The 26,811-nt window shown below is 41.3% G+C and overlaps 2 protein-coding genes across 2 annotated transcripts; both read left to right on the top strand.

The window, feature by feature from the left end:
* Window positions 1–358: 358 nt before the first annotated feature.
* Window positions 359–10,134, top strand: b4galt3 (UDP-Gal:betaGlcNAc beta 1,4- galactosyltransferase, polypeptide 3). Its single transcript, XM_028583146.1, has 9 exons — window positions 359–626; window positions 1,220–1,313; window positions 1,445–1,920; window positions 2,523–2,758; window positions 3,625–3,815; window positions 4,003–4,125; window positions 5,046–5,150; window positions 6,850–7,175; window positions 7,597–10,134. The coding sequence occupies exons 3-9, from the start codon at window positions 1,638–1,640 to the stop codon at window positions 7,761–7,763; spliced, it is 1,431 nt and encodes a 476-aa protein (XP_028438947.1). The 5' UTR covers window positions 359–626; window positions 1,220–1,313; window positions 1,445–1,637; the 3' UTR covers window positions 7,764–10,134.
* A 3,079-nt stretch (window positions 10,135–13,213) lies between these two features.
* On the top strand, window positions 13,214–26,533 carry atp6ap1lb (ATPase H+ transporting accessory protein 1 like b). Its single transcript, XM_028581959.1, has 7 exons — window positions 13,214–13,368; window positions 21,279–21,316; window positions 21,858–21,940; window positions 23,105–23,343; window positions 23,683–23,733; window positions 23,862–24,105; window positions 24,463–26,533. Exons 1-7 carry the CDS (start codon window positions 13,235–13,237, stop codon window positions 24,697–24,699), a joined length of 1,026 nt encoding a protein of 341 aa, XP_028437760.1. The 5' UTR covers window positions 13,214–13,234; the 3' UTR covers window positions 24,700–26,533.
* The last annotated feature ends 278 nt before the right edge of the window (window positions 26,534–26,811 follow it).

Genomic DNA, 26,811 nt, shown 5'->3' with positions numbered 1-26,811 from the left:
ATAAGTCAAACTACATATCATAATTCTGATGAACATTATGATTAAACGGATGCTCTATTTTATTAACTCCATAATTAGCCTACACTTTTTAAGCAGGTTTCTGTGATGTTTGGAAGTTATGGTTTAAATCCTGCTTAGATCTTTATTTAGCCTTCGTCTCTCTTGAACGAAAACACGTTTTGCTGTAGCGTATAGGTGGCACAACCAACTTCCGCTGATTTATAACCAGCATTCATTTTTAATGGTCAAATATTTAGGCATTTACCAATCGAAATCATAATTTGATTTTGAAATATGCCGCTCTGCAGCGCGTCAGCGCGGTGCGCCCCAGCCCACCTGACAGCGATCCAGCCGTGTTTCGATGAGGCAGAGGCGCGCACTTGCCTGTGTTGACACTGGACGGATATGCGGCGATGCACTTGCGTGTGACACCGTTTGCAGCGCTCTCTAAGCAACTACAGACAGATTTCGCCTCGAATGACAGATTGGGAAGAGGAGGAAGTGCGACCACCATCAGAGAAAAAAAAACGCTATCTTTTGGTCCATCGCGTCTGTTCGGTGGCAGCGGCCCGTCGATTGTCAGAGGAAGCCGGGGGCTGAATTGGAAACGTCGCAGGGATGTGCTGGTGAGTCGGCTGGTGCTGCAGAAATTGTGTGCAGCCTATAATTAAAAAAATCAGGGAATTGTTAGGCCGACGGGAAAAATCTTGTAGCCAGTCAGTGATCCGGCCGAATAAATGACACATTCTCTTCTTTAGTCAAGTAAATACTGTAACAAGCTTGCATAGGCCTGACGATAGATGTTGATAGGCTAATCACACGGTTTGAAGGCTATATGTAGGCTACTGATAACCGTGGCGCTGTTTCTGCTCTGCTGTGATTTATTCTTAAAATGGCAATGGATGATTGTTTCCTGTCTTCGTAAAATTCAACATCAGCTCCAGTGATGAGGCCACAAGGCTTTTCTATACAGCGTGTAATTGTTTGGACAAACAGGGAACTGTGATGTTGGATTAATTTGATCTGCAGGCATCAGCGTCTCCTCCATATAAGCCCCATGGAAAATGTCACAGCTGAAAATAAGCCATTCTAAATAAAGAAGCAAACATGACATTTGTTTGTAGCTGCTTGTCATTCCCCCGCTTATATATAGCTTACAGTAGACGGTAGTACAGAGACCAATCTGCTCCTGCATTGTTACTCACTCTTTTTATTACAGAAAGCTTGATGATGAAAGGAGGACGAGGAGGAGAGAGGTGGAGTGAGCCCTTCCTGGCCCAGGACAGGTTTTAATTAGACCCTCGCAAAAGCAGGTACCAATTACATCTATGATGATGTTATGAAATAATAATAATAATAATAATAATAATAATAATAATAATAATAATAATAATAATAAGCAATACATGTAATAAACCAACAATATTTTCTTCTTCCTTTTCAGTGCCTGTCTGTGGTCAGGAGGTGATGGCAGTGCTGACTGAGCTTCACCACCACTATTACCCATTCCTACAGATGGACACTCCCCTCCAGCACATCTGAGCCTGCACTCAGCGCTGCCTCCTTCCCCTCCTCTCCTTCTGCATCTATTCACCCCAGGTTTGAATTTCACTGTACCTCTACAATCTTACTTTATTATGGCGTGCTACGGACGCTCTCTGGACTCCCCGTGCACACTAGCCTTGCTGGTGGGCTTCCAGTTTGCCTTTGTTCTCTATTTCTCCCTTGGGGGCTTCAGAGGCCTGGTGTCTGTCCTGGTGCACACCACAGAGCCGGAGTTTGATTACTCTCGACCTCACGACGTCTATACCAACCTCAGTCATCTGGGAGTACCGCCTCCCCCGCCTCGCAACTCTGGCACTGGACTCCCTGCCACAGGACCACCGCTGAGAGACTGCCAGATCCCTTCCCCACTGCTGGGTGAGAGAGTGAGAGGGGTTAAATGTGTGCTGTTATATTTACTAGATGAATATACAGAAAACATGCACAGTGAACAATGTTATGGTATTCTAAACAATCAGTATCACTTTTAACCATAGGTGTAGATTTGGGGGGAATGCTGCGGATATTCATTCAGGGGGCTCAAAACATATACGGAAAGCATGAACTGTACCTACAGGAGCGTGAAAAAAACACGTGATTTATATAGAATTTAACTTCTGGTTTTAACAAGGTCTCATTCTCTAACAGATATGTTATTGAGATGTACATGATTCCTAAAGAAAAAAACATCCCAAAACACGATTGATGTTTTGAATATGCAGAAAGTTTTGTATAATAGGCTACAGGAAAATAATAATATCCTTTTTACATAAATAAAGACCTTTGCACCATAAATTGTTGCATACAAATTCACCAGAATGTAGGAAATGAAGTGTTTAATGCTTAAAATGTGTCTGGGACCCCCAGACCCCTGGTCCCCCAATGTTGAAACAAAACATACACCTTTGCTTTTACACTTTTTTCCTTTCCTTTCCTTTCCTTTCCTTTCCTTTCCTTTCCTTTCCTTTCCTTTCTTCCAGTTGGACCTGTGTCTGTCCATCTGTCTTCTCCTCTGTCTTTGGAGGAAATCAGACAGAGGAACCCGTTAGTGTTGCCAGGCGGACGCTACCAACCTCCAGACTGTGAGCCCCGCCACCACACGGCCATAGTGGTACCATACAGGAACCGGCAAACCCACCTCCGTGCCCTCCTCTACCACCTCCACCCCTTCCTGCAAAGACAGCAGATCCACTACAGCATCTATATAGTACAGCAGGTCAGACTGTGTGTGTGTGTGTGTGTGTGTGTGTGTGTGTGTGTGTGCGTGTGCGTGCGTGCATGTGTGCGTGCGTGCATGCGGCTGGTTTAAATGTTACTATCAGTTTGTCAATAAATAGCTTGCTCTCTCCATGAGAAAATGCACACTGCTGTGATGTTGTAATCTGGTCAGTACATTATTAGTATCATACTGGGTCAATGCTGGTGTGTTATATGTGTAAATATTTCTGACATAATAGTAGCATTATGTAATATCAGTGTTACCGGTGTAACAATAACACTGTGGTATATTACTGGTGTGTGTAATATCAGTATATTTATGTCGTAATATGGGGTACCACTAGTGTAATATTTGTGTTGCTCTGATGTGGTCTATCACTGTGTAATACTGGCATATTACTGATGTAATACCGTTTTTTAAACCTCTGTATTGTTGATGTAATCAATATATATATATCCATGAACATAGTTTTGGTTTAGTTTTTTCAGATATGTGTCTCTGAGATTCACACATCTGCCCCAATACAATGTATGTAAATGGAATTTTTTTGGGGTGCATACAGCTTAGAAAAATGAACAGCATGATAGCTTTCCAGATATGTGCTATGTCTGTGGTGGCCTGGTTACTCTTAATTTGCTGAAAAAAAAATGTCAACAGTTTTCACTGGAGCTACTTTCTATTTAAGAAACAGGGAGTCTCAGAGACAGGTGTCTCAAAACCTGGGCTACAATTTAGCTGAACTGTAACAATAGCAACATAGTGTGAGATTATTTACTCACACATTGTGCTCTCTCTGCTATATTTGTTTTTGGCTTACAGTAAAAGATTCATCTGTTCTCCTCTGTCTCTGTTTCTGATTTCAGTGGGGAAACAGTACTTTTAACCGAGCCAAGTTGCTGAATGTTGGGGTGCGGGAGGCCCTCAGAGATGAAGACTGGAGCTGCATCTTCCTGCACGATGTTGACCTGCTGCCCGAGAATGACCATAACACTTACACCTGCCACAAACAGTTCCCCACGCACCTGTCCGTGGCCATGGACAAGTTCAAATACAGGTAGAAGCACTGTGTGTGTGTGTGTGTGTGTGTGTGTGTGTGTGTGTGTGTGTGTGCGTGCGCGTGTGCGTGCGCGTGTGCGTGTGCATGCATGCATCCATGCACACACACACATGGACTTCTATACAAATGTATTGTGCTGAGACATTATTTTCAAGATTGTACATTGGCGATGTGACCCTCCCAGGCTGCCCTACCCACAGTATTTTGGTGGGGTTTCTGCAGTGACCCCAGACCAGTACATGAAGATGAACGGCTTCCCTAACCAGTACTGGGGCTGGGGCGGAGAGGATGATGACATTGCTGCCAGGTGAGGAGGCGAGTGAATGGGGCAGAGGTCCACATCTTGCATGAAAGAGTGAACTGTAAACTATGCATGTTGACATGTGATCATGTGAATGGGTGTTCAGCATCAGAACTACATGCACAGCCATTTCAGCCATTCCACTTTGCTATCTTTTGCACTAGTCATTGCTTTTTTTCTTATATTTACAGTTTCTGTGCCACATGTTTTCCTTTTCTTTGACTTTTATTTTATGTGTCCTAACATCATCTTTCATCTTCATATCCCCTTCCACTGCTGTGGCTTTGCTGTGTGTCTCTTGGAGTGGGCTCAGTGAGTATGTTTGCATGGACTAGCTCGCAGATTTGGGCTGGGCTGCATGCTTGAGAGTTTTCAGGCAGATTTCATCTCATTTCTATGCTGCGGTCCCCTCTCTCCACTCTCTGGCTCTTCTACCATTTGCTAATCTGTTATGAGAACCAGAAAATAAAACAAGCTTGCATTAATTATTACATAAAGCTAAACTACAAGAACATTTCTCCCTTACTTTTTGTAACCTTTTGTGCATGATGTTTGCAACTTAAAATATATCATGTACTGCCCATTCAAAACATTAGTTACACCATGTTTTGATTGACTTAGATAACTGGGGTGGTACACAAGCACCAGAGATGGAAAAAGGGAACCACAGTGTTTTCCAACGCCTATAGACCACGAAAGTATGTTATTCTCATACCCACCCACAATTCTGTTTGTTTTCCTTATTTTTTCTGCTTTTAAATGTATCCCTTAGAGACTAGATGTACTTAGATTGAGTATTGCTTTGAGTGATAGAAAATAGTATGGATAGTAAAGTGCCAAGCTTTGTTGATCTAATATTATCCTATAAATGAGATTTAGTTTTCCAGTTCTATGCCTGTGAATGATCTGCTGTTCCTGTTATCCAGAGTTCGTCTGTCTGGCATGAAGATCATGCGCCCTCCAGTGGCCATTGGTCATTACAAGATGATCAAGCATAAAGGAGACAGAGGCAATGAACAAAACCCACGCAGGTACAGATGGACACACTCACAGACACACACACAAATTATGTAGGGATATTTTCTTCTTTGGTTTAATTTCGCCGGCAATTGGGTTGTTTATGAACTATGAAACAATAATTTCAAACACACTTTTTGCACTTATATTGGTCCTGGCTTTATCCCCATAATGAGAGACAGGCGTGAGAATCATATTGTCTTCCCCTTTTTGTCCCAACCTGTCCAGTGTCCATCCTTTCACATTTTGAGTTTTTACAATAATCTGACGCACCCATCACTAGCCTAGTTTAGCCCAGATCCTGGAGGTAACCGGCTCCAACTAGCCTACTGCTCCCAATAAGTGACAAAATAACGCCAACATTTTCCTATTTAGTCTACATGTTGTGATTTGTATAGTCACGCGTGTACAAATAACAAGGTCACATGAAACACAGCCATCTTCTAACCGTATACATACTGGGAACTATATTCTCAGAAAGGCAAAGCACTGCTACTTGGGCGGAGTGATTTGCTCGCAGAACTCCAGGCGAACTCTCTGCTCCTCATCACGGGGCTTCTCAGGTGCTGCGAGCAAATCACTCCGACTAAGTAGCAGTAGTAGCAGTGCTTCGCCTTCTGTGGAGAATAGTTCCCAGTATGTATACGATTAGAAGATGGCTGTGTCTCATGTGACCTTGTAATTTGTACACGCTGTGACTATACAAACTCAACATGTAAATAGGAAAATGTTGGTGTTATTTTGTCACTTATTGGGAGCAGTAAGCTAGATAGAGCTGGTTACCTCCAGGATCTGGGCTAAACTAGGCTAGCGGTGGGTGCATCAGACAGAGTTACGACACTCACGGAGATGAGAAGGGTATGTATGGACTTATCTAACTCTGGGGGATACGGTGAATAAGACAAAGTCCCAATAAGTCAGCGTGTTCCTTTAAAGGTCCCATGACATGGTGCTCTTTGGATACTTTTATATAGACCTTAGTGGTCCCCTAATACTGTATCTGAAGTCTCTTTTCCGAAATTCAGCCTTGGTGCAGAATTACAGCCACTAGAGCCAGTCCCACAGTGAGCTTTCCTTAGTATGTGCCATTTCTGTGTCTGTAGCTATTGAGGAGGAGGGGGGGCAAGGTGGAGGGTGGGGGTGTGGCCTTGACCAACTGCCACTTTGCTTGTTTGAAAGCCATGATGTCTCTCTCTCGTGGGTGGGCCAAATTCTCTGGGCGGGCAAAGCAAAGAAAGAGGAGGTAACCTTCCTCCTTATGACCTCATAAGGAGCAAGATTCCAGATCGGCCCATCTGAGCTTTCATTTTCTCAAAGGCAGAGCAGGATACCCAGGGCTCGGTTTACACCTATCGCCATTTCTAGCCACTGGGGGACCATAGGCAGGCTGGGGGAATGCATATTAATGTTAAAAAACCTCATAATGTGAAATTTTCATGCCATGGGACCTTTAAGAAAAGAAAGGCTGTAATGTTTAGTGCAGGATGTGTAAAAATGTTGAGGAATGTGCAAGAGTTCAGGATATATAGTATGTGCAGAAGACAGGTATACACACACACACACACACACACAGAGACACACACACACACACAGAGAGAGAGAGAGAGAGAGAGAGAGAGAGAGAGAGAGAGAGAGAGAGAGAGAGAGAGAGAGAGAGAGAGAGAGAGAGAGGGAGATAAAAACAAACCTGTGATATTATGTATGTTTTTCTAGATTTGACCTTCTGAAAAGGACCAGACTCAACTGGCGCTCTGACGGCCTCAACTCTCTGACCTACGAGCTCCTTTCCAGAGAGCTGGAGCCTCTCTACACCAACCTCACAGTCAACATTGGAGAAGACCCCCGTCTGCCCCAGGGGAAAGTACCCTCCCCTGTAAAAACAACAACCCCTGTCAACCAACATAGCACCGGCAAGACCGGAGGCACAGCCAAACAGGAGAAGAGGCAAGAGAGCAAAGTGGCAAACATGACTGTGGTCAAGCCGGCTGGTGACCCTGCCCAGTCAAAGGCAGCAAATCAAACAACACAGGAGAAGACAGGTGTGGTGAAATAGGTTGAGGTGTATAATAAAAGACTGCATCACATCTGTAGCATAAAGTGGCTTCCACCCTTCATTTTGATCTGAAAGACAATATGGAGGAAAGCAGTTTAGATCTGTTCTATTGTGGGACATGAAGTATACCAGAATTCTGTGCTCAGTACAGGTTAGGGATAGTTATGCAATAAATCAAATGAAGAAGCCTCTTTTGTCTACAGGAGTGCATTCAGGAACACGACTGAGTCACCTCATGGTTTATCATCCACTGAATGTGACTCTGGCTCGTGGGACTGACACAAGTTATACGAGTTATTTGGAGCCAAGAGAATAACGGTGAACAACTCAGTTGTATCCACGTAGAGGTCCAAAACAAACTAATTGAAAATAAGACAGCTACTATATAAATCTCTGCTCTTTTCCAGACATTGCAAGTCGTAAGCAACCCATCTGCTGCCAGCAGACCTGCAGCTTCATCCAGTTTGCTCCCAAAAAACTGCTGCTGTCAGTCCGCCCCACTACACGGTGGGTTTGTGTTTCTGTGCCTTCTCTCTTATATGCGCATTTTATAGACTGGTATAGTTGCTTTTAGATGCTGACCTGGGGTTAATTTTACTCCTCGCAGGTAAATGTTAGAAAGCAGTGAGGCAAAAGCTGATCCTAGATCCTGACAAATGATTTGTTCAAGGACTGCCGTTTTATATTTGTGTGCATTGATCAAGCGCTGACCAACTCCATAGTTATCAGACAATTCTAGAGTTTATATTTATATGGAGAGACTTCTTTATTTGTTTATTGATTTGTTTTACTCTCCCTTCCTTACAGTCTGGTGCCTCTCTCTCTCTCTCTCTCTCTCTCTCTCTCTCTCTCTCTCTCTCTCTCTCTGTCTTTCACTCTCTGTCTCTCTGTCTCTCTGTCTTTCTCTGACATTTAGTTCGTAGACAATCAAATCATATGGGACAATAACTCTGTGTCCAACCACATAACAAAATGAGGAAATATTCTCATCACTATCTTTACACCTGTCAGATAAACATAGACTTGGCATGATAGTTGTTGTCTAGTTTAACTATACTCTTGATACATGGATAGACTTATGCTTCTGATATTATCTGTGATTTTATTATTTTTCTTTTAGATTAGTCAGGTATGGAAAAAAAAGCAAATTTGCAGACAATATTGTAGGCACGTGACTACACATTTACCAGTTTCAGATTGTATTTTAATAATAAAAACGGTCATAATAATGATAAAGCACTGTGTATAGATGTAGGTCAGCTTTTACCTAGAAGACCTGACGCCTTGACAGAGGGTCTCTGTATATTATAAAAGACCATGGTGCATCTAAAAGCTATAAATGAGTGTCTGCCACACTCTGTCTTTGTTTGCTAGAGTGAAGCTTTTGTATCTTGAAGGAAAGGAGACAAGGAAGATAAATAATTTTATTTTGAGGGCTGACAAATCATGTTCGTCATTTATGTTGACAGATCAATTATCATCTGCTTTACATCTCTCAGACATTCAATTTTTTTCATAACCATTTGGAATGTATTATTTTGAGTTGGGGAGTTTATCAGGTGAGCTTAGTTAGTTTTTTGGAAGTGGACTTGAATCTGATCACTCGTAGGATTTCTTGCTGCTATTTGACTAGGGGAATGGTTAACTGTATGATTAATCAGCTTGAGAAAAAAAAGACATATTGTAACAATAATGTTCTGGTGTGAAGTTTTATCATACTCACAAGTAGTGTATTACTTCTGCTAATTTGAATGTATTTCATTAATTCATTTATTTATTGAGTCACTGATAGAGCTCAATGCACAGACTTCTAAAGTGCGTATTTAGTGTTAGCTTCTCCATTGTAGAGCAGATTATTATCTCTTTATATTATGTCTCCACATTTCTTATGTTAACATCGTGCCTCATGAAAATGCCCGTATTACTGAAAGACAGAAGGAATACTGCTGGGTTATATGTGAGCACCCTCAAGTGGCACAGTGTGGCATAGCTCCAGCCATGAGGAACCAAGGACTGAATGAAACTGCAGTGTTGTGACAAGAATGTTAATCATTAATGTTGGCCATTCACAGCTTTCAGCCAATCAAATCTTTGCATTGCTCTGTGCGCAGGGTTTCTCGTTTGCGTAGTATCACATGATTGATCCTTCCAGTTTAAAGGTGTAAAGCAACTTTCTAAATTTGACTGGTTTACGGAACCTATGGTGGCTGGTAGTGTTAATGAATGGATATAGTTTTATAGAAGTAATCTGTTTATTTATGATACAATATTACCTTTTTTAAACAAAGAGTGCTGTACAAACCGGTTGTCTTGACAGAGTACATTGAGAGATAATTAAGCCCAATTTCTTAGCTTCATACTACATGGTAGTTTAGTTGCATATCAATAGATAATATATCCTCCATATATCATATTGCCTCGGACAATGCCTGTATGACATAAAGCAGTGACACACTGAAAGCTTTTAAGGACGTTATGTAATCTCAGCAGATTAATCAACATACTGTGTGCTTACCTGGAGATTGTTCTATATTTAATAAATAGACTAGTTTTTATAAAGGATGTTTTCGCATAAGTGTTGGAAATATATACTGTGTAGTTGAATGCAAATTCAGTAAACAGGATTGGGACTTCATGGCAACATTTTTTGTATTTTAAAGAGTTAATTTAATCATGAGTTCATTCTGTGATTACCGAAAGATGGGATGTTTATGTATTCGTGGCAAATGAGACGTAATTAATACATTACATGGTATTTGCATCATGCGATCATACCTGTCGTTATCTTAGGTTGCCTTATTTAATGACCTTGTCTTGTAGATGACAGATCATGTGTGTGTGTGTGTGTGTGTGTGTGTGTGTGTGTGTGTGTGTGTGTGTGTGCTTAGTGCAGAGAGCAAGGTCATCAAAAAAGGCAACAGAAGCAGTAAACTATAATGGACAGTGTTGTGACAGAAAGCAAATATGTATGCCAATAAAAACACATAACCAAAATATTGTGTCTCTTCCCACATCTTTTTTAAGCAATGACATAAACGTGGAGCTCCACATACTTATATACACACTGTACTATAAATACACTTAAATACTTACAGTGATGCACTTATCCTCCCACAACACTCAAGGCCTCTTAATGAATACAGGCTTTAGTATTTTCTGATTAATGCTGCTACAGCTTTAACATAGCAGATATCAGGTGCTATCTGATAGATTAACAGTCATATAGCATCATTAACACATGCTGTAAAGTAATCTAAAAACTCCACTAACCTGTTACATCACCCCATGTATTGCAGGCCTCAGTGCTATATGTGGGCAGAAAGAGCAGGATTAAAAAGTTGCATAGGAGGTCATACCTTTAAATAGACAGTAACCCCCAGATCTGTACGTTCAATCTGTTTCATAATCTAAAATGCTGTATGAGTCACCGAGACAGGGCAAAACACAAAACAAACAAAAAGAGCCTCTTACAACCAATCCCAATGCCAACACAGACTACAGCCTCAAGTTGGATCATAGAGTTGAAATAACACCCCTGATAGCATTAAAGTATTTCAAGTTCCACAAATGTAGTAAACAGTTGGCACTGCTGGTCTATTGTAGTTGATAATAGGTGTTCTTGTTATTTTGTCCACCCATGCATGATACAAAGATAGACAATGTAACTTAAGTTAAACAGCAACCACTGTGGCCACATGTCACAATGATGGGATAATGGTAAATGCTAAAGATGTGTCAGTTCCACAGCAATATCTCAAGTTAGCTAACATTAGCCACCATAAGCGACAGGTCATACCAGATCCAATAAGGCTGTACATTGTATTTTATTGCTTAGGAACTTTTCATTTTTAAGTTGTTTAATGTTTTAAAAGTTACATAGTCTCGCCGTAATCCATATTGAGGCTGTTCTTTAGTTAAATCATTGTATCCTATTTCTAGTGCTTGGTATCACATGTGGACCCGAATCACATGCAGTTACCACATTACTGAACAGCATGCAATAAAATAGAAATATTTAAAAGGACATGGTAATAGTGAGATAAAGTGTCTATACTATACTAACCACCCATTATGGATAGAGGTGTATCCAGCATGTAGTGTTGGACATTATGTACAGTATGAGACACCATGGCGTAATATCTTCTTTTAAAGTCGTCACACCTGGTCTTTCTGTGGGATGCTCTGTGAAACAGTCACTCTGTGATGGCAGCAGTGACGGTCTAGTTTGCACTTTCCCTCCAGTAGACTGACACACTGGCCTGCTGAAGTGACTGTGGCAGGCAGACGCAGAGGGCTGAGACAGCCTTTAGTCACCTCCTGTTACTGTATGGCCTATGAGACACAGCTGACCTCTTACACACTCAGCAATACTTTAGCCCTCTTAGCGCACACACACACACAGACACACACACACACACACACACACACACACACACACACACACACACACACACGTACTCACACGTACACACACACAAACAGAATGATAGTGAGAAAGAAAATAATATATTACCAGTGTTACACTGTTCGAGACTTTCTCATTTACTTAATTCCTAAATAATTTCCTAATGCTGTTATACCCGCTGATTCACAGGCAGGTAATTATTCCAAAGGCTTACTGTTGAGACACCTAGCGTGGTTAACACCCCCAACACTTTACTTAAAGTCTAGTCTGCATCCATCTCCAAACAAAAGAAATGTCATGCTGGATTACAGGGCAATGCATATGCCCAAAATACTAATAACATTGTGTTTTGGGTTTTAATATTTAACTCAGTATTAGCTATGGTATTACTTCAAATAATCTTTGAAACAATAAGGTAATGGCTATATATATATATCTATCTATATATATATATATATATATATATATATATATATATATATATATATATATATATATATATATATATATATATATATATATATATATATATATATATATATATATATATATATATATATATATATGTGTCATAATCATCCAGTGTGTCGTGACCATGACACATACTGTTTAAGTATTTGTATAAGAGCTAAAACGAATTGCTCTACCTTCACTCTTTTAGTGTGAGTCATTGCCACAAATCAATGTAAAAATCTGCCATGATAGTAGGTCACAACATTTGGTTATATAACCACTATTAATGTTCTGCTCTAAAAATCATCAAATCATCGGATATGGAAATAAAAGATATGAGTGGATGTATCAAGATCCTGAGGCATCAGACGCATTGGGGGCTAAATAATGAGAAGGAAACTGGATCAGCCGTCAGGGTCGTCAGGGATGGACCCTCAGTCCCGTCTCATCTCACGGCTGCTCAGCTGCTCCTGTCATCCATATTTGCAGCCTCAGTGGACAATTTCCTCAGCCGCCGGCCCTCTCAGTGCTTACAACAACACATAGATCAAGTGAATTAATTCTGCTTTTCTGGAGATGTAGGTCATGCAGTCATGGCTCTATTTTTTTGTGGCCACCTAAAGTCATGTCAACATCCTCCTATCCTCCTCCACAATCTGACCTTGACATTCCCAGGTGATTTTCCACAGAGGTGTGTGTGTGTGTGTGTGTGTGTGTGTGTGTGTGTGTGTGTGTGTGTGCCTGCTCCTGCGTGGCAAGAGTGTGTGCAGGCAACATTGATGTGTGAGTATGCGTGAGTCTACATGGGTATGAGGGTTTTATTTGTAGGTAACATAGGTATGTTGAGATGTACTATGAAAAAGAATGACCCGCTGTCTACACATAGGGCTTGCCTGCGGCTATGTGTGCATGAAACAGAGGAAGAGAAGATAGAGAGCACAGGAGTGGATGTGGGAGGGTGAGCAGAGTGTGAGAGGCAAAGGGAGGATGACAGAGAAGGGAGTAGGGTGGGAAAGGAGAGGAGGGGTGAGGGTGCAGTGAGGGGACCGTGACGCAAGCTGATCGGCTCTGCTCGCTGCTGATTGGCCAGGGTGGCTGCCAGTCAGAGGAGCTGGGAGTCAGGCACTGCTAGGAGAGCAGATTATGAAGCGGAGCTCAACCAGCGGCAGTCTCCTTTCATTGTCTCAATGGCTGCACACGCATTCCTCCTCTGCTCCCTTGCCTTGCTGTCTGCTCTCAGCCGGCCTGGGCTCTCCTTCTCTGATGAAGAGTTTCAGCCAGGACTCACCTATGAAGAAGTGCCTGAAATCCTGGACAGAAGGTAAATCCATCCTCTCAATGGCTGTGAACAGAGGAGGGGTGTTGGGGAGGAGGAGGGGGGGGGGGTATAGAGAGATGCATGCGGGGATGCTGGGATGCTGATGTGTTCTCTTAGGGTCTTTCTTTCTTTCCTTTGCCTCCCTTCCCTTCTCCCCAATCTCACCTTGGGTGTATCACAAATGGTGAATGCAGGCAGTATTGGTGTGTCAGAGAGAGCTGAGCTGTGAGGCTTTGTTTGTCTCGGTCTTGGGGACTGCATCAGACGCTGCTCATCGATCACGAATGGGGCTGTTGTCTCTGTAAAGTAGTGTTGGTCTGGCAGAAGGGGGCTAAATAAGACTGGGGCAGTGGGCCTGCAGGAGAGACGAAAGGAGAGAGAACAGGGGCAGAAGCACGGAGGGAAGGTAAATAAGGATGGGACAGGGAGGAGAGGAGAGGATGCATCAGGGATGGTCTGTTGGGGTCTGTTTACTGATGCAGTCATTGAGAGAGAGAGAGAGAGATAGAGAGAGGGAGTGGAATTCTAGCCAGCCATGTCTGCATAATGCACATGCAGTCCTGCAGGTCAAATCTGGATAAAATATTCAAAGCTGAAACCTGGGGGTACTCACAACAGTGTCACAGAGACAGGACAGAGTTGGCAGCCAGGGTTTTTGCTAGCACCATCTACTGCCTGCTTATAGAGACATTATGGCAATAATACTGTGCCAAAACCATGTAAGGCTTTTGAAACTATGCCATGCATCATGGCTCACACAATCCTCTAGAGCGCAAATGCTTCAAAGCCATAATATGCTGCAGTTTCTGACACAATGCTTTTTAATCATTGTTCATGACTTACCTCGCTGTTTCACTTTCAGGACAGTAATACACTTTGGATAATCAAAGATTATTACTGTCATGCTTTCATTTATTCTCCAACAATCTTATCAGTACACATGTTTGCAAGTGTAGGGCACAAATAACTTGGATTTAGAATTCAATATACAAAGTCTCATGGGATTGCTCTGATTTCAGCTCAATTTAGTGTTTGTGAAACCCTGACAGATCCCTCTTAACTTTTCACTGCAGTCTCTCAGACATTGAGTGGCGACATTAATTTCTCTTGGGGTTTCAAGCCTATTCCCCTGGAACTTTGTACGTAACTCTGCAACGTAACAGTTGCAGTCCCCAGTCTTAGCTCCGTTCTTAGCTCTGACACACTCGAAGAGGCTGTTATATAAGAGCAGTCGTTCATGCCATTCATTTTAGAGGCCTTGTAGGGTGCATAACATTGGTTGAAAATATAGACGGAAAGGTAGAGTGAGTTAAAAGCTTCTACTGCTAATAGACATGGGGTTGCAGGAAGATAACGAAGAGGAAATGTTCAGTAAGCCCCGATTTCTATGGTAACTGAGGTGCGGTATGACAAATATGGATCTGGACTATGATTGATAGCCAAGAGCTTTACAAAGTTATTGGAAATACTAGCAAGAGATGACCCATTGTGTGGTTATATCTGCCTTAACAACCTGATTCATCATCAATCAAATACTTTCTAGGAAAGAATGTCAGAAGTACATTGTAGAAATAGTGATGTCTTTCCCTGTAAACAAAATAATTGTAGTTCAAAAGGTCATAAATAATTTGACAAATGTTTACAACGTTTTAAAATAACTATAATAATCTCTACTGTAGCAGTACTTGTAAAATAATCCAAGCATTATACAGTTCTGCTAAAAATTATCCAAACATGGTTACAGATTAGGGGTCCAAGCTTTTTTATTGAGAGCAGACAGAAATGAAATGGATGTCAAACAAAGCTGATGACAAATGTTGTAATGAGTAGCATAAACGGGTACGCTGTTGATATATAATTTTTGTTTTAATAAACAAGTCCCATGTTTTAATTACAATAAAATACCCATTAAATTACCAATGAAATCAGTGTTGAGTTAACCTGGCCCAGTAAATTTCTCAAACAAATACACAAGTCAATTAAATATGACCCAATTGCAAGAGCCTGCTGCAACACACTCAAATTACATTATATCACTCACACAGTCTAATAAAAAATGGCCACTGATGCGTTTACATAGACCGAATGGGGTCAGCACATTAGACCAGCACAAGAATTGTGCATCTTTGTGAAAAAACAAACACTTGTATGACTTTATAAACCACAGGTAACAAGTAAAATATGCTTCAAAGCCACAAACTACACTGCAAGATTTACTCTTCTTACTTACTGTTCCTGTTTGGTAATCTACACTGTAACATGTTTATAGTAAATGTATAGTCAACATTTGCTTAAATGTATCTTAAAACTGTTAAACACTGACAAACCGACCCAAATATAGACACAGATTAGAGGTCCAAGTGTGATCAGGGACCACCAGCTAATATCAACAATATTTAGTGAGAAACGATCAAGTCAAAGGTGACTAATCATGACTAGAAATATGTCTGCATTTCCCCGTTTGAATGCAGTCATGATGTCAGACCGTCCACACTGAGGCATTTGATCTCAGAGGCATAGGAACATTTAGACAACTTGCTAGAGTTGTCTAAACTTGACCCGAAGTTTGAAGCTGCAATGAAATGGCATCATGGGCTTTGAGCGGCATTTAGTAAACACCTAAAGCTTAATCTGCACTATTAAATCTATTAATAGGTCAGCACCTGCACAGTGCGGATTAAGACATTTCTTCCTGCCATGTCAGGGACATAATAGTTAACCCCAACCACTGAGTGCTTTTCAATGAATATAATTTGCCATATACCCCAAAATAGTACTGTCTCTGAGATTAACATCCCTGGACATTGTGAAATACTATCATAGCTAGGTTTAAAATTTCATGTAGGCATAATATAAGGAAATATGAGTAGAAGAACACGTCACTGTAGTCCTGTAGTCTGATACTCTATCGATAGGCTGAGAAACTAAAATCCAATAGCTAAAGGTCCACATTCAGTTGCTAAAAATTACCTTCTCTGTTCTTTGTAATGTTTTTAATGAAATTAGAATTTTACAAAAAGCTAAATGAACCACACATAATATAGTTAACTAACTGTACTCAACAAAACTAACAAGTAGCTATTACTCCCCAACACTGTATTCCTGTAGTAGGATGTAGAGGCATGGAGAGGCTGTTCCTGGTTTACAGAGGGTCGGAGTGCAGTGGCTCAGCACTCTGTGGTAGCAGAGGCAAAAATTATTTGTTTACAAGTTTGGGGGGAAGGCACCACACCTTCTCTCTGGGCTTGAATAAGGACGTCCAGTGAATATACTGTATTGATCGAGATACCATCAGTAGCAGTAATGATTCTCATTGTTAATATTTAAAAGCCAGAAACTTAGTTATCTAAATATAACTGTAATCATAACAGGCTAACGGTCCTCATAGTGTATTCAATCTTGGACAAAAAGTGTAGGTGCATGTTTGTACATTTGCACACGCACATATTTAGGATATATGCAGTTGGAGCGAGGTGAGCCAAGGAGTGGCTCTGGCATGGCTTTGATTATATAAAGGGCCTGTTCAGCACCCAGGCACCGTGTGACAGGCTGAGCCAATGACGGGGCAGCAGCAGTCCTGGGTTGCTGACCTCGCGAAACTGGCACAGGAACAAACGGCTGGGCTTTAGTTAGCACTCACGCTTGCACAGACTCCTCTGGCTCCTTTCAGCCAGCTGAGGCCTAGGTGCAGAGGAAGGAGAGCTTATTCACTTGTGTTTGGGATGGGCTGGGGGGGGGGGGGGGGGCATATGCAGCTTGTATACACTGACATAAACAGTTGTTAATCCCCGATTGTAGCTGTGTAGTGTTTACATGAATTCATAAATATGTTATCAGATATGAAATGTAGATTTTGAACCATTTTGAACCTTTAAGTTGTTATAAGATTTGTAAGATTTCACATATCAGTGCAGGTGATAAGTGAGCAAGTCCAAGTACCTAGCATGCTACTGAGGTTTCAGTCACAACTGCCAGCTGCCAAAGGCATAGTGCTCTTGGCAGCTCTTTTATATACAAACACGCTTACCCAGCATTCACCTGGGCAAATGTAAATATTTGGATTTACCATATAAGTAAACTGTCATATTGCTACCCATGAAATAGTAGCAACACACACACACACACACACACACACACACACACACACACACACACACACACACACACACACACAAACAAGTGAGTCTCTATTTTAGCCAATTTAGCCAGTTGATGAGCTTGTATGGAAATTGCAGCATAGTACCTCCCTGCTGATCATTTACTCATTCACATTCTACAGACATCTGTTTAACTGGACTGAAGCTTAATTTAATTTTAATTTGATTTATTGAGAAAAGAAACTCCATACCCTCAAGCTGTGTAATAGGTGATCTGAAACAAAGTCAATGGCATCGAAAAGAGTAGCCTGCATCTATATGTTGCATACCATGAGCTTGTCTTACTGCAGAATTTGATCCTGTGTATGAATCTGTTTTCTCATACTCACTCTGCTTTACCCATTCAATTGAGAACATTGAGTACTTTCATGGAAAAGAAAATATTAGCAACATTGTTTTATTATTAACAATCAAAGATTACAAAAAAGGTTCTAACAGTACTACAATAACATTATCATGAGTATGATATTGATATACCGATAGCAGTCCAATATAATAAGTCCAATGAATTTAAGCCCAAGAAATAAGTGTAATAAAGAAGTGAAGAACATTTCGTGAGGGGATACCAGTTACACAAATTTAACTAAAGACCCTAAACTGCTCCATTTGTACTTAGCTCAATTACAATGGTCATTGTCAAAGTTCAAACTTACTGGACAGCTGGGTAAGTCACGATTTCAGAAGTCAGTTCAGATGTATTAATTAGCATGTGAACTGTCTCGAATGCTGTGGGCTCTGACATCATGCCTTAATCTCTTCATCTTGTTCAGGGCCTGCCGCTTACCACATTTGGGCTCCTGTGGACCTGGCCTGTTCTTACCACTAATCCTAATCCATCTGGCACTAAACTACACATTATTGCCCAGGTGGTAACTGCACCAGGCGGGTAGATAATTGCTCCAGGCTGCTGGAACTGATATGTCCAGAAACCTACCTTAAATATGTTACTTCCAGAGCTATCAGACACACTAATACCTTTATATCTGTTATCTGCTGCCCAAGTCTGCTCACCTTGTTTTGATCTTTAGTTGCACTACCTAGACTAATAAGTAAAATAAAAAATGGACAAGAGGGATGCATAATCTCTTCAATCTGAAAAAAAAGACAGCTGCATCTGAGATATTGTGCATGGCATCCGTGGATGAATGAGCCAAGAATACGGCCCTTGAGCCAATCAGGAAAAATGTCATGTTGACATGAAAAGATCCATCATTTGCTTGAATCTGGCCAAAATCCAGTCCAACAGTTTGAGATTTCGAGCATGAAAGGCAAGTGAAAAAAATAAATGTTGTAAGGTGTTATAATACTCCCTTCACATTATGGAAAGAAGAACATGAGAAGAACTTAATCTTAAAGGGAACCTCATTTTGTTGCCATGAACAATAAAGCCTGATAATGTTACACATTGAGATTAAATGTAACTCTACCCTCATAAATCACAAGACTGTACTCTCTGGCTTGTGGAAGTAAGAAGTAATGTAGTACAAATAGTTTTTTTGGTGACTTTTAAGCAGTTGAATCGCTATTTCATAACCTTTTTTATTACAAAAAGTAGGTTGACATTGTTCCTCATAGATCACTCAACTACAGTATTGGGGCAGCTCCAAAAATGTCTGGTTTAGAGAAACAAAGTGTAAACAGTCCTTATCACAGCTATTGGGATGTATTAGCTTTTGTGTGTTTAATAAACATCCAGGTCATCCTCAGTCTATCTTGTGTATCTACTAAAAAGGCCTTCCCTACAAGATCTAAACTAAAGATAACAAAGATAATATCAATCACAGATATTGGTCTTTACAGACATAGCTTTTGTTGTGCTGCAATTCATAAAATGATTTGAAATACTTAAGACCAAAGCTGATAAACGGACAGACTGTAGGAGTGCCAAGTGACGTGACACAAAAAGACACAAGCTAGTTGTCATGTCCACTCCCACAGGTTTTAGGTTACTTTTTACAAGTCGATTATAACGGACCGTTGTATGGAGATTAGCAGGCCAGCCTATGATCGCTAAAGGACAGGCTAGGGCACACCACACAGTCAGAACATTGGCTGGACCATCATAACAACAGGAAAAACTGGTCATGTCAGCGCCACTCAGTAAGCACATTGCTAGTGTATTAAGTCTTTGATTAGACAGTTAAAAGGATCAGAATTAACTTGAAGAAGTTAAAGGCTATACAGGGTTTAGTCATCCTGAGAAGTGGAACGCGAGGGCAAACACTTAAAGGAAAAGTAAATGGTTTGTCCTTCGACACGTGCAGAATGTAGGTCAGTACCACATCAAAGAGCGGTCATTTAGTAAAAGCAACACCCTACACAAAGTTTCTGAAGGCAAAGCTTTGTGAGTTGTGTGCTCTGTAGCTGTGTACTGTGCAGTCCCTCCTTTGTGGATCATATATTGTACGTTGCAAAATGTGTAATTTAGTAAGTCTGGATAAAGGGCTGGGACGGTATGGATTTTTTCTTACCGCGGTTGAAAAGCAAGAAATTACCGTGGTATCGCGGTATACCACAACCTCCTTATGAGAGTAGCGTAATAAGTTAGAGCGAGAACGGCAGGGTGCCTTAAGTGAGTGACGTCAGTGCCCGTGTGGTCGTGCAAGAAGCTTGAGCGGTAACGGAGAGTAGCGTATGAGTGCCGCTGTGAGAAAAAGAAAGAGGAAAAAGAGTTAGCAAAGTTGATGTAAAGTGAGTTAAAAGTGAACAATAAAACAACAAGCTCGAGTTTCTCAAGACAAGGTGGCTTTATCTATTGTCAATACTGCCAGTAAAGTGAATGGCGTTACCCCCGAAAAAAACATTGGCTTAAACCTTACAACATATGTTGCAGCCATAGACTGGCAGCACAGTGTTTCCATTTCAGCTCAATGTGAGTCTTTACTGAGTTTTGCTGTCATTTAGGGCCACAATGGTTTCTCTCATCTCTGTTGATCCATTCCACAGACTCTTTTTTCAATAAAGTAAAATATAAATAAAATAGTTTGCCGACAATGCCGAGTGCAGCCTGTCTAGCAGCTGAGCAGACAGAGAGCAGAGAGGGCAACGCGGTGACATTGCGCTCCCCACCTCGCGAAAGGTCAGATTTGCTCCATCTTTTGATGATAAGTTTTGTTTAGAAAACCTTGAATCCATGTAAGACACAATGTCATCAGACACAATCCATGTCATTAGAGTCAATGAATCCACGTCATTAGACACAACGCGCACACACGTGCCGGCCAACGTTTTGTTGTGGTGATGGTGGTGACGAGCTCAGACCTGCGGCAGGCATCACGTGACCGCGGTAATGTGCTAACCGTCCCAGCCCTATCTGGATATCACATCAAAATGTTTGTCGATTTCTTTTTTCATTACGGTCACTTTCATACATAATTAATGCAACAGTATACTTAACATGTTTATGGCAGTTCAGTGGCAAACTGTATTTTATAAATGGCATGTACTATTACTAGTACACTAGTATGTTGTATAAAATGTGTATTGAATGCGGGAATAATCATTCTAACCTATTGTATACATTTATAAAATAAATTTGACAGCATAGAATATTCTATGAGGTGTTTTTAAAAAGAATAACAGACTATCCTGCAAAGCAGTTTTTTGTCCCTGTGTTTGCTGCAGCTGCATCAGTAGACAATGAACTTTGCTGTGGTAAATAGGCACCCTGTGCATTATCACAAAGAGAAAAACCTTCAACATTTCCCTGAATCTCGTGATCCCAAGAAGTGATTGTGTCTTCTGTCTTTTCCACAGCAAAGAGGACCCCAAACAAGCAACAAGAGTCACATCAAGTAAGTAACAAATCTGGTGTGACACAAGGCCTGATTCAATCAAACCTGCCATGTTAATTTTGACGCTGATGGATAGATGTTGGGTAGATAGTCCTGACAAACAGACATATTTGCTACACTGTAACACAAATGAATTTTGAAGTGTGGCTTGTGTGTGATCCATACACCTCAGTGGCAATTCAGATGTGTTATATTTAGGCTCTTTGAAAAAAAGGCAGAAAAAATGATGTGATTGCAAAGTATATGTTGCTGGAACAAGATGAACAGTATTTGTAAACACTTAACAATACTACCGTAACTGTGAAATGAACTGCTGATGAGTCACCGTGATGACGCAAAGCAACTGGAAATAGATAGGAGCCTGAGCACAGAGGAGTACGCAGGATCTCTTTGTGCTTGTGTGTGTGTCTGTGTCTCTGTGGCGTGTGTGAAATCGGCTGAACTTTTATGATTATGTTGCAATCTGCATTGCAGCATTGAAACCAGCTTAATGTACTGATATAATCTTTCATGGTGCAGTAATGTGTGTATGTGTTTTTAGGTCAAGATGGTGAGTACGGCTTAGAAAGTGAAGAGGTTGTTTTGACGCCTGAAGATGAAAACCCACTCAGGAGAATACTGCAGGTACACACACTCTCTCTCTTCTCCCCTCACTATCTCCACCATCAGCCATCTTTCTTTATCTGTACAAACATACTGTACACACACACACACACACACACACACACACACACACACACACACACACACACACACACACACACACACACACACACACACACACACACACACACACACACACACACACACAGGGATGCACACAAACAAATCAGAGCATACTCACTCAGCCACACTGCTCGACCTTGGATGTGGGAATATTGTTGGTCTCACATTCACCAGAGGTAAAACATCCTCACCACCCACACACATACGACCACTCTGACTGAAAACACAGTGAAACCATATGCTGTATCAGCTGATGCATCCAGGCACTATACAGATTAATTGATTTTGTGCAGTAAAGTGTCTGTACTGTACGGTATGTGTCTGTCAGTATGGTAGCTTTTAAATGTTTTGGAAATTGTTTACTCAGTAACCATACCTGACCTTTCAATTATTTTTTCAAATATTTTACATTGACAACCAACAAATAATCCCTTCATAGCCACTGTGTATGCCTCTTTACATGTCTTGTAAAATAGTGCTGGATTAGCCCAAATGCCCTCCAATGAGATGTGGCCTTTGAGTGAAGAGATTAAAAAGCTAGAGGGGGCAGTTTCTATCTGAACAGTGCAGAAATGCAGTCTAAGAGCTACCACACGATTATATGCAAGTTTTCTATGGAGAAGACAACATTGCTCCATTCTCATTTGAGATTCAGTGGTGGTTGGAACACTGAACATTTTATGGTCAGAAGCTTAAATTGCACCTTAAAATTTGCCAATCGAGTCTGTTTACAACTGGTCTTTACAATTTTTGGCCATTTTAGATCAACTTCCTGGTGATAAACTTAGACATTATTGATTCAACAGCGGGGTAAAACTGCACAAATGCACTGTTTGTTTTGGTCTTTGTGAAGCTAGATAGTTTTATTCAAGGACGAGCTGGATCAGCAAAACCTTTAGGGCACGCACATTTTAAATTGAGCCCCTGAGATGGGGCACAGCTTGAGTATGTCTTTGAATACATATCTGATCGCCCTCTAGAGGACAGTCAAAGAATGCAAAACTGCTGCTGCCCACGGTTTCTTTATTTGTGTGCTAAATTCCTCTCTTCATATGTTTACAGCCTTTTAACTTGCATCAGCCAGGGATGTATCATAGCAAGAGGAAGCTGCTCCAGTCTCTGATCGGACCTTATGGCCCACTGAGCGTGTCTTACAATGGGAAGACCTGCATTCTGTTCAAGGCAAAGCGCCTGGCAATCCGCTACAGGAACCATACCTTTATTGACCTAACTGAGAGGATCTTCAACACCAATTCACCCGTGGACACTAAAGGCTCCATCTGCACTAGGGAGAAAGCTACGTAAGTCAACACTGTGGATAGAGTTATCTTTGAGGAATTTGTTTTGGTTTTTAGTGAATTGTTGCACTAATTACAAGACAGGATGGACACTATATGGTGTGCTAGTCAAATAGAACTAAAGCCCACTTATCTACATATACAGCCAAGGCATCAGCTTAGATTTGATACAACTTACTATTAGACACGGAAATGGACATTTAATTATCTAAGGAAATGTGTGAAAGTACTGTTTCGAGAAGACAGTAATAACTTGAAGTGTTGCTGTGGTCAGTTGAGAACTGCTCTAAATTACTGTGTAAAATCAGATGTTTTCATATTTGTGGCTTTGTTTTACTGCAGGCTTTCATTAAGGTTTGGTGATGTGGAGGACTTGCGAGGTCTAGTAATCAGGTAAAATGCACACGATTACTTCAAATATCTTCACTGACCAACATATAAAAAAAAGATATTTATCTACAACTTTTCATATGTGTGGACTGTGCATGTACTGTAACTAACTGCATTGTCTCTTCTGCCAGGCTTCAGATGTCAAACACATTTTATGAGGCAGCTGGTCAAAACTGGTTCACACTAGACAGTGTTCACATCCACTACAATTGGACCCAGGAGGCCACGTTCAACGCCAGTGAGGTCTACGCTCCGGCCACTTCATCCTACCATTGCCAGCACGTCAGCAGCCTTCACAAATATGACACCCTGCTAGTGCCCAGCTCCCACACTGACACATCTGCTAACTGGCACATCACTTTCACTGATTTCCAGGTACACTGTCTCACAAGGGGCGCAGCCTTTGTTGTGAACTCTTCTAGTAATGATTGCACATTCACTGTTATATCATACTCTTTCCCCCTGTTTCCTACGTGTGTGCATGTCTGTATGTTTGCCAGCTGTTTCCTTTTGTGTTCCGCCTGTTTGCCTGCCATTCAGTCAGCCAGTTTGTTTACCGTCTGTTTGGCAGTTTGTCAATCTGTCTGTCCACTGTCTGTTTAGCCATCTGCTAGGCTGTCTCAACCTGTCCATCTGCCCAGTGTCTCTGTGCCTGGTAAGCCCAGTAAGAGCCACTATCCCTCTTTAGTTTAGCCTAATCTTATCTTTCCGCCTTGTCTCATGCTCTTCCAGATCCAGGCCTTCAATGTGCAGTCAGACAAATTTGCGTCGGCCAGTGACTGTGCCACTTTCCTGACACCAGCCATCCTGATGGGCTTGGTGACATCTTTGATCCTGCTCCTCGTCTTAGCCTATGCCCTGCACATGGTGGTACACCTGAAGCACATTGACCGTTATGAGGAGCACAAAGCCACCGTCTACTTTCCCCGTAGTCCAGAAGCCGAGTTGCCAGACAAGAACAGCCTGTAAAGGAAAAAGAAGAGCTGGAGAACAACAGGGGGAGAGAGGGAGCGAGAAAGCTGCTGAAAAGCGAGGCCGAGGGGAGTGCAAGTGAATACAAGAGTGAAAAAGTATCCTCCACAGAATATTTGTTCAACAAAATGACAACTTTGCCTGTTCATATGAAAACCTTGTATGTCTTAACTACTTTAAGTAAATGCAGACCGTGGTTGGATACTTTGTTTTCTTTTCTCATTGACCTGCGTCTTGGCATCCAGATTTTGAATAAGGCCTTTGGATGTTCAAGCCTCTCCCTGAGAGATGGTTCATGATCCTGATGTCAAAGGCCAGGGACAGTCCCGGGGCCCTGAAGGACGACAGCATATACAGGCCTTTACCCCAGTCAGCCATTAAAACCACAAAAGGCTAGCAACTGTAGCTAATACAGCTAACATCAGATGTTCCTGATTATACGTATGTATTACATGGTTCACAAGTGTCATATTACAAGCTACCATCATTCACATTGTCTTTCTAGCTTTCATTACAGTGTACTTTGTCTAATACCGCTGCAAGAAATATATACTTCAAACAGCCAGTTTTATAGCTGAAATAGCCGTATTAGCTGCATGCCATAAAAGGCTGGTCTATCTGGGCTAGCACAGTGTTTCCTAATACTAAGGATTACAGAGAGTCTTGCATGAGTTGCAGCTTAAAACAGTCAAATATGGCACAAAGTAGAAGGAGCTTGAAACGCTTTTGAGTGTAAGTGAAGAGAAATATTGGGAACCACTGGTCTAGCATCTGGCTGGAGTGAATGGACCGGCACTACTGGCCCTTCAGAGCCTCTGAGTCTCTCAGACCCTAAACAAGACTGCTGCTTGGGACTTAACTGTGAAACGGCCTTTTACAGACCAGCCAGACAAAGGGGGGTTCTACAAACTAGCACAACATTGGTTAGTTGCGAAAAAGCACTAACAACAAACTATTAAAGACTATACAAGGAACTATGCTGCACAAGACTGCCCATCTGAGGGCATGGCAGGAAAGCGGGTCTTGCCTCTCTGAGAGTCAAGCGTTTGGACAAGGGAGACCATGGGTCCTCCATCCACACCACTGGGTTTGACTGCCAAAGTGAAGCTACTAAGGAGTTGCCATGCAATATGGTGAGAGACGAAGTGAAACAATGTGAAAATGAAAGTTAACAGTTACAGCTATGTACAAAGCAAAAACACATACATGTACAGAAGTGTAACTCTGCGGAGGTCTTTTTTTTATACAATGTAATCATTAAATACTATTAGGATGACTATGCTAATCCTCATAACCAAAAGGATATACAAAGCTGTAGATAAATTAAGATCTCTATACGATCATAGCTGTTTACTATCTTCAAATATTGCACAACCAATAAAAATAGGTAAAAGTAAGACATTGTGCTATGAGGATTGGTGAAAGTATCAATGCGTATGATTTTTTCTACAAAGTATTAACATATTACACTGTCTGTCTATTTGTTTTAAGCTGGACCAGACAATGTAAGGTCCAGTTTCATCTAACTGTAAATTACAGTACAAATTCCAACCATAGAAGGGTGATACTATGGAATGCCGTCCACCCACCAGGACTTATAGATGCCATTATTATGCCAGAAGCCACACTAGCAGCAGTAACAGCATCAGTAAGTCATTACTACTGATAAAAACACTCAGCATGACAGTAAATAGATATCTTAACATTCGATATGGCAGTTCTGTCAATCTGTAGCAGTGTGAAATGTGTTCTTTGGTCATAAATGTAATGTCTTACAAACTATGAAATGAGCGGAAGCGGTTTGTCCAAGGACCAACTGATGTAGATTGAACAATAAATGATATTCAGAAGAAATGGTGTGCCGTGATTAAATATTAGGTAGTTTTGTTGTACTGCATACAGGAGCACACTAATCATATTTTTCTTTCTTTTTGTAATTACAATCAAATCCAGTTTTGATCATGTTGTTAATTGTTACTTAACCCACATCTCTCCAATCCAGTGTCCAGGTTTCACACCAGCTCTAGCTCCCCTCCTAAGTGGCATCTGCTCTCTCCTCTTCTCTACTTCTCTCTGACCTAAAATGTCAGTGCAGTTTACCTGCCGGCA

The sequence above is a fragment of the Perca flavescens genome, chromosome 7 (assembly GCF_004354835.1).
Source record: "Perca flavescens isolate YP-PL-M2 chromosome 7, PFLA_1.0, whole genome shotgun sequence".
NCBI lineage: Eukaryota > Metazoa > Chordata > Actinopteri > Perciformes > Percidae > Perca > Perca flavescens.
This window is presented reverse-complemented; position numbering and strand designations above follow the sequence as displayed.

Coding starts and splice junctions, on each gene's coding strand:
- b4galt3 (XM_028583146.1), top strand. CDS start 1,638: ATGGCGTGCTACGGACGCTCTCTGGACTCCCCGTGCACACTAGCCTTG. Junction 1,921..2,522: donor GATCCCTTCCCCACTGCTGG/GTGAGAGAGTGA, acceptor CCTTTCTTCCAG/TTGGACCTGTGTCTGTCCAT. Junction 2,759..3,624: donor GCATCTATATAGTACAGCAG/GTCAGACTGTGT, acceptor TTCTGATTTCAG/TGGGGAAACAGTACTTTTAA.
- atp6ap1lb (XM_028581959.1), top strand. CDS start 13,235: ATGGCTGCACACGCATTCCTCCTCTGCTCCCTTGCCTTGCTGTCTGCT. Junction 13,369..21,278: donor CCTGAAATCCTGGACAGAAG/GTAAATCCATCC, acceptor TCTTTTCCACAG/CAAAGAGGACCCCAAACAAG. Junction 21,317..21,857: donor AGCAACAAGAGTCACATCAA/GTAAGTAACAAA, acceptor ATGTGTTTTTAG/GTCAAGATGGTGAGTACGGC.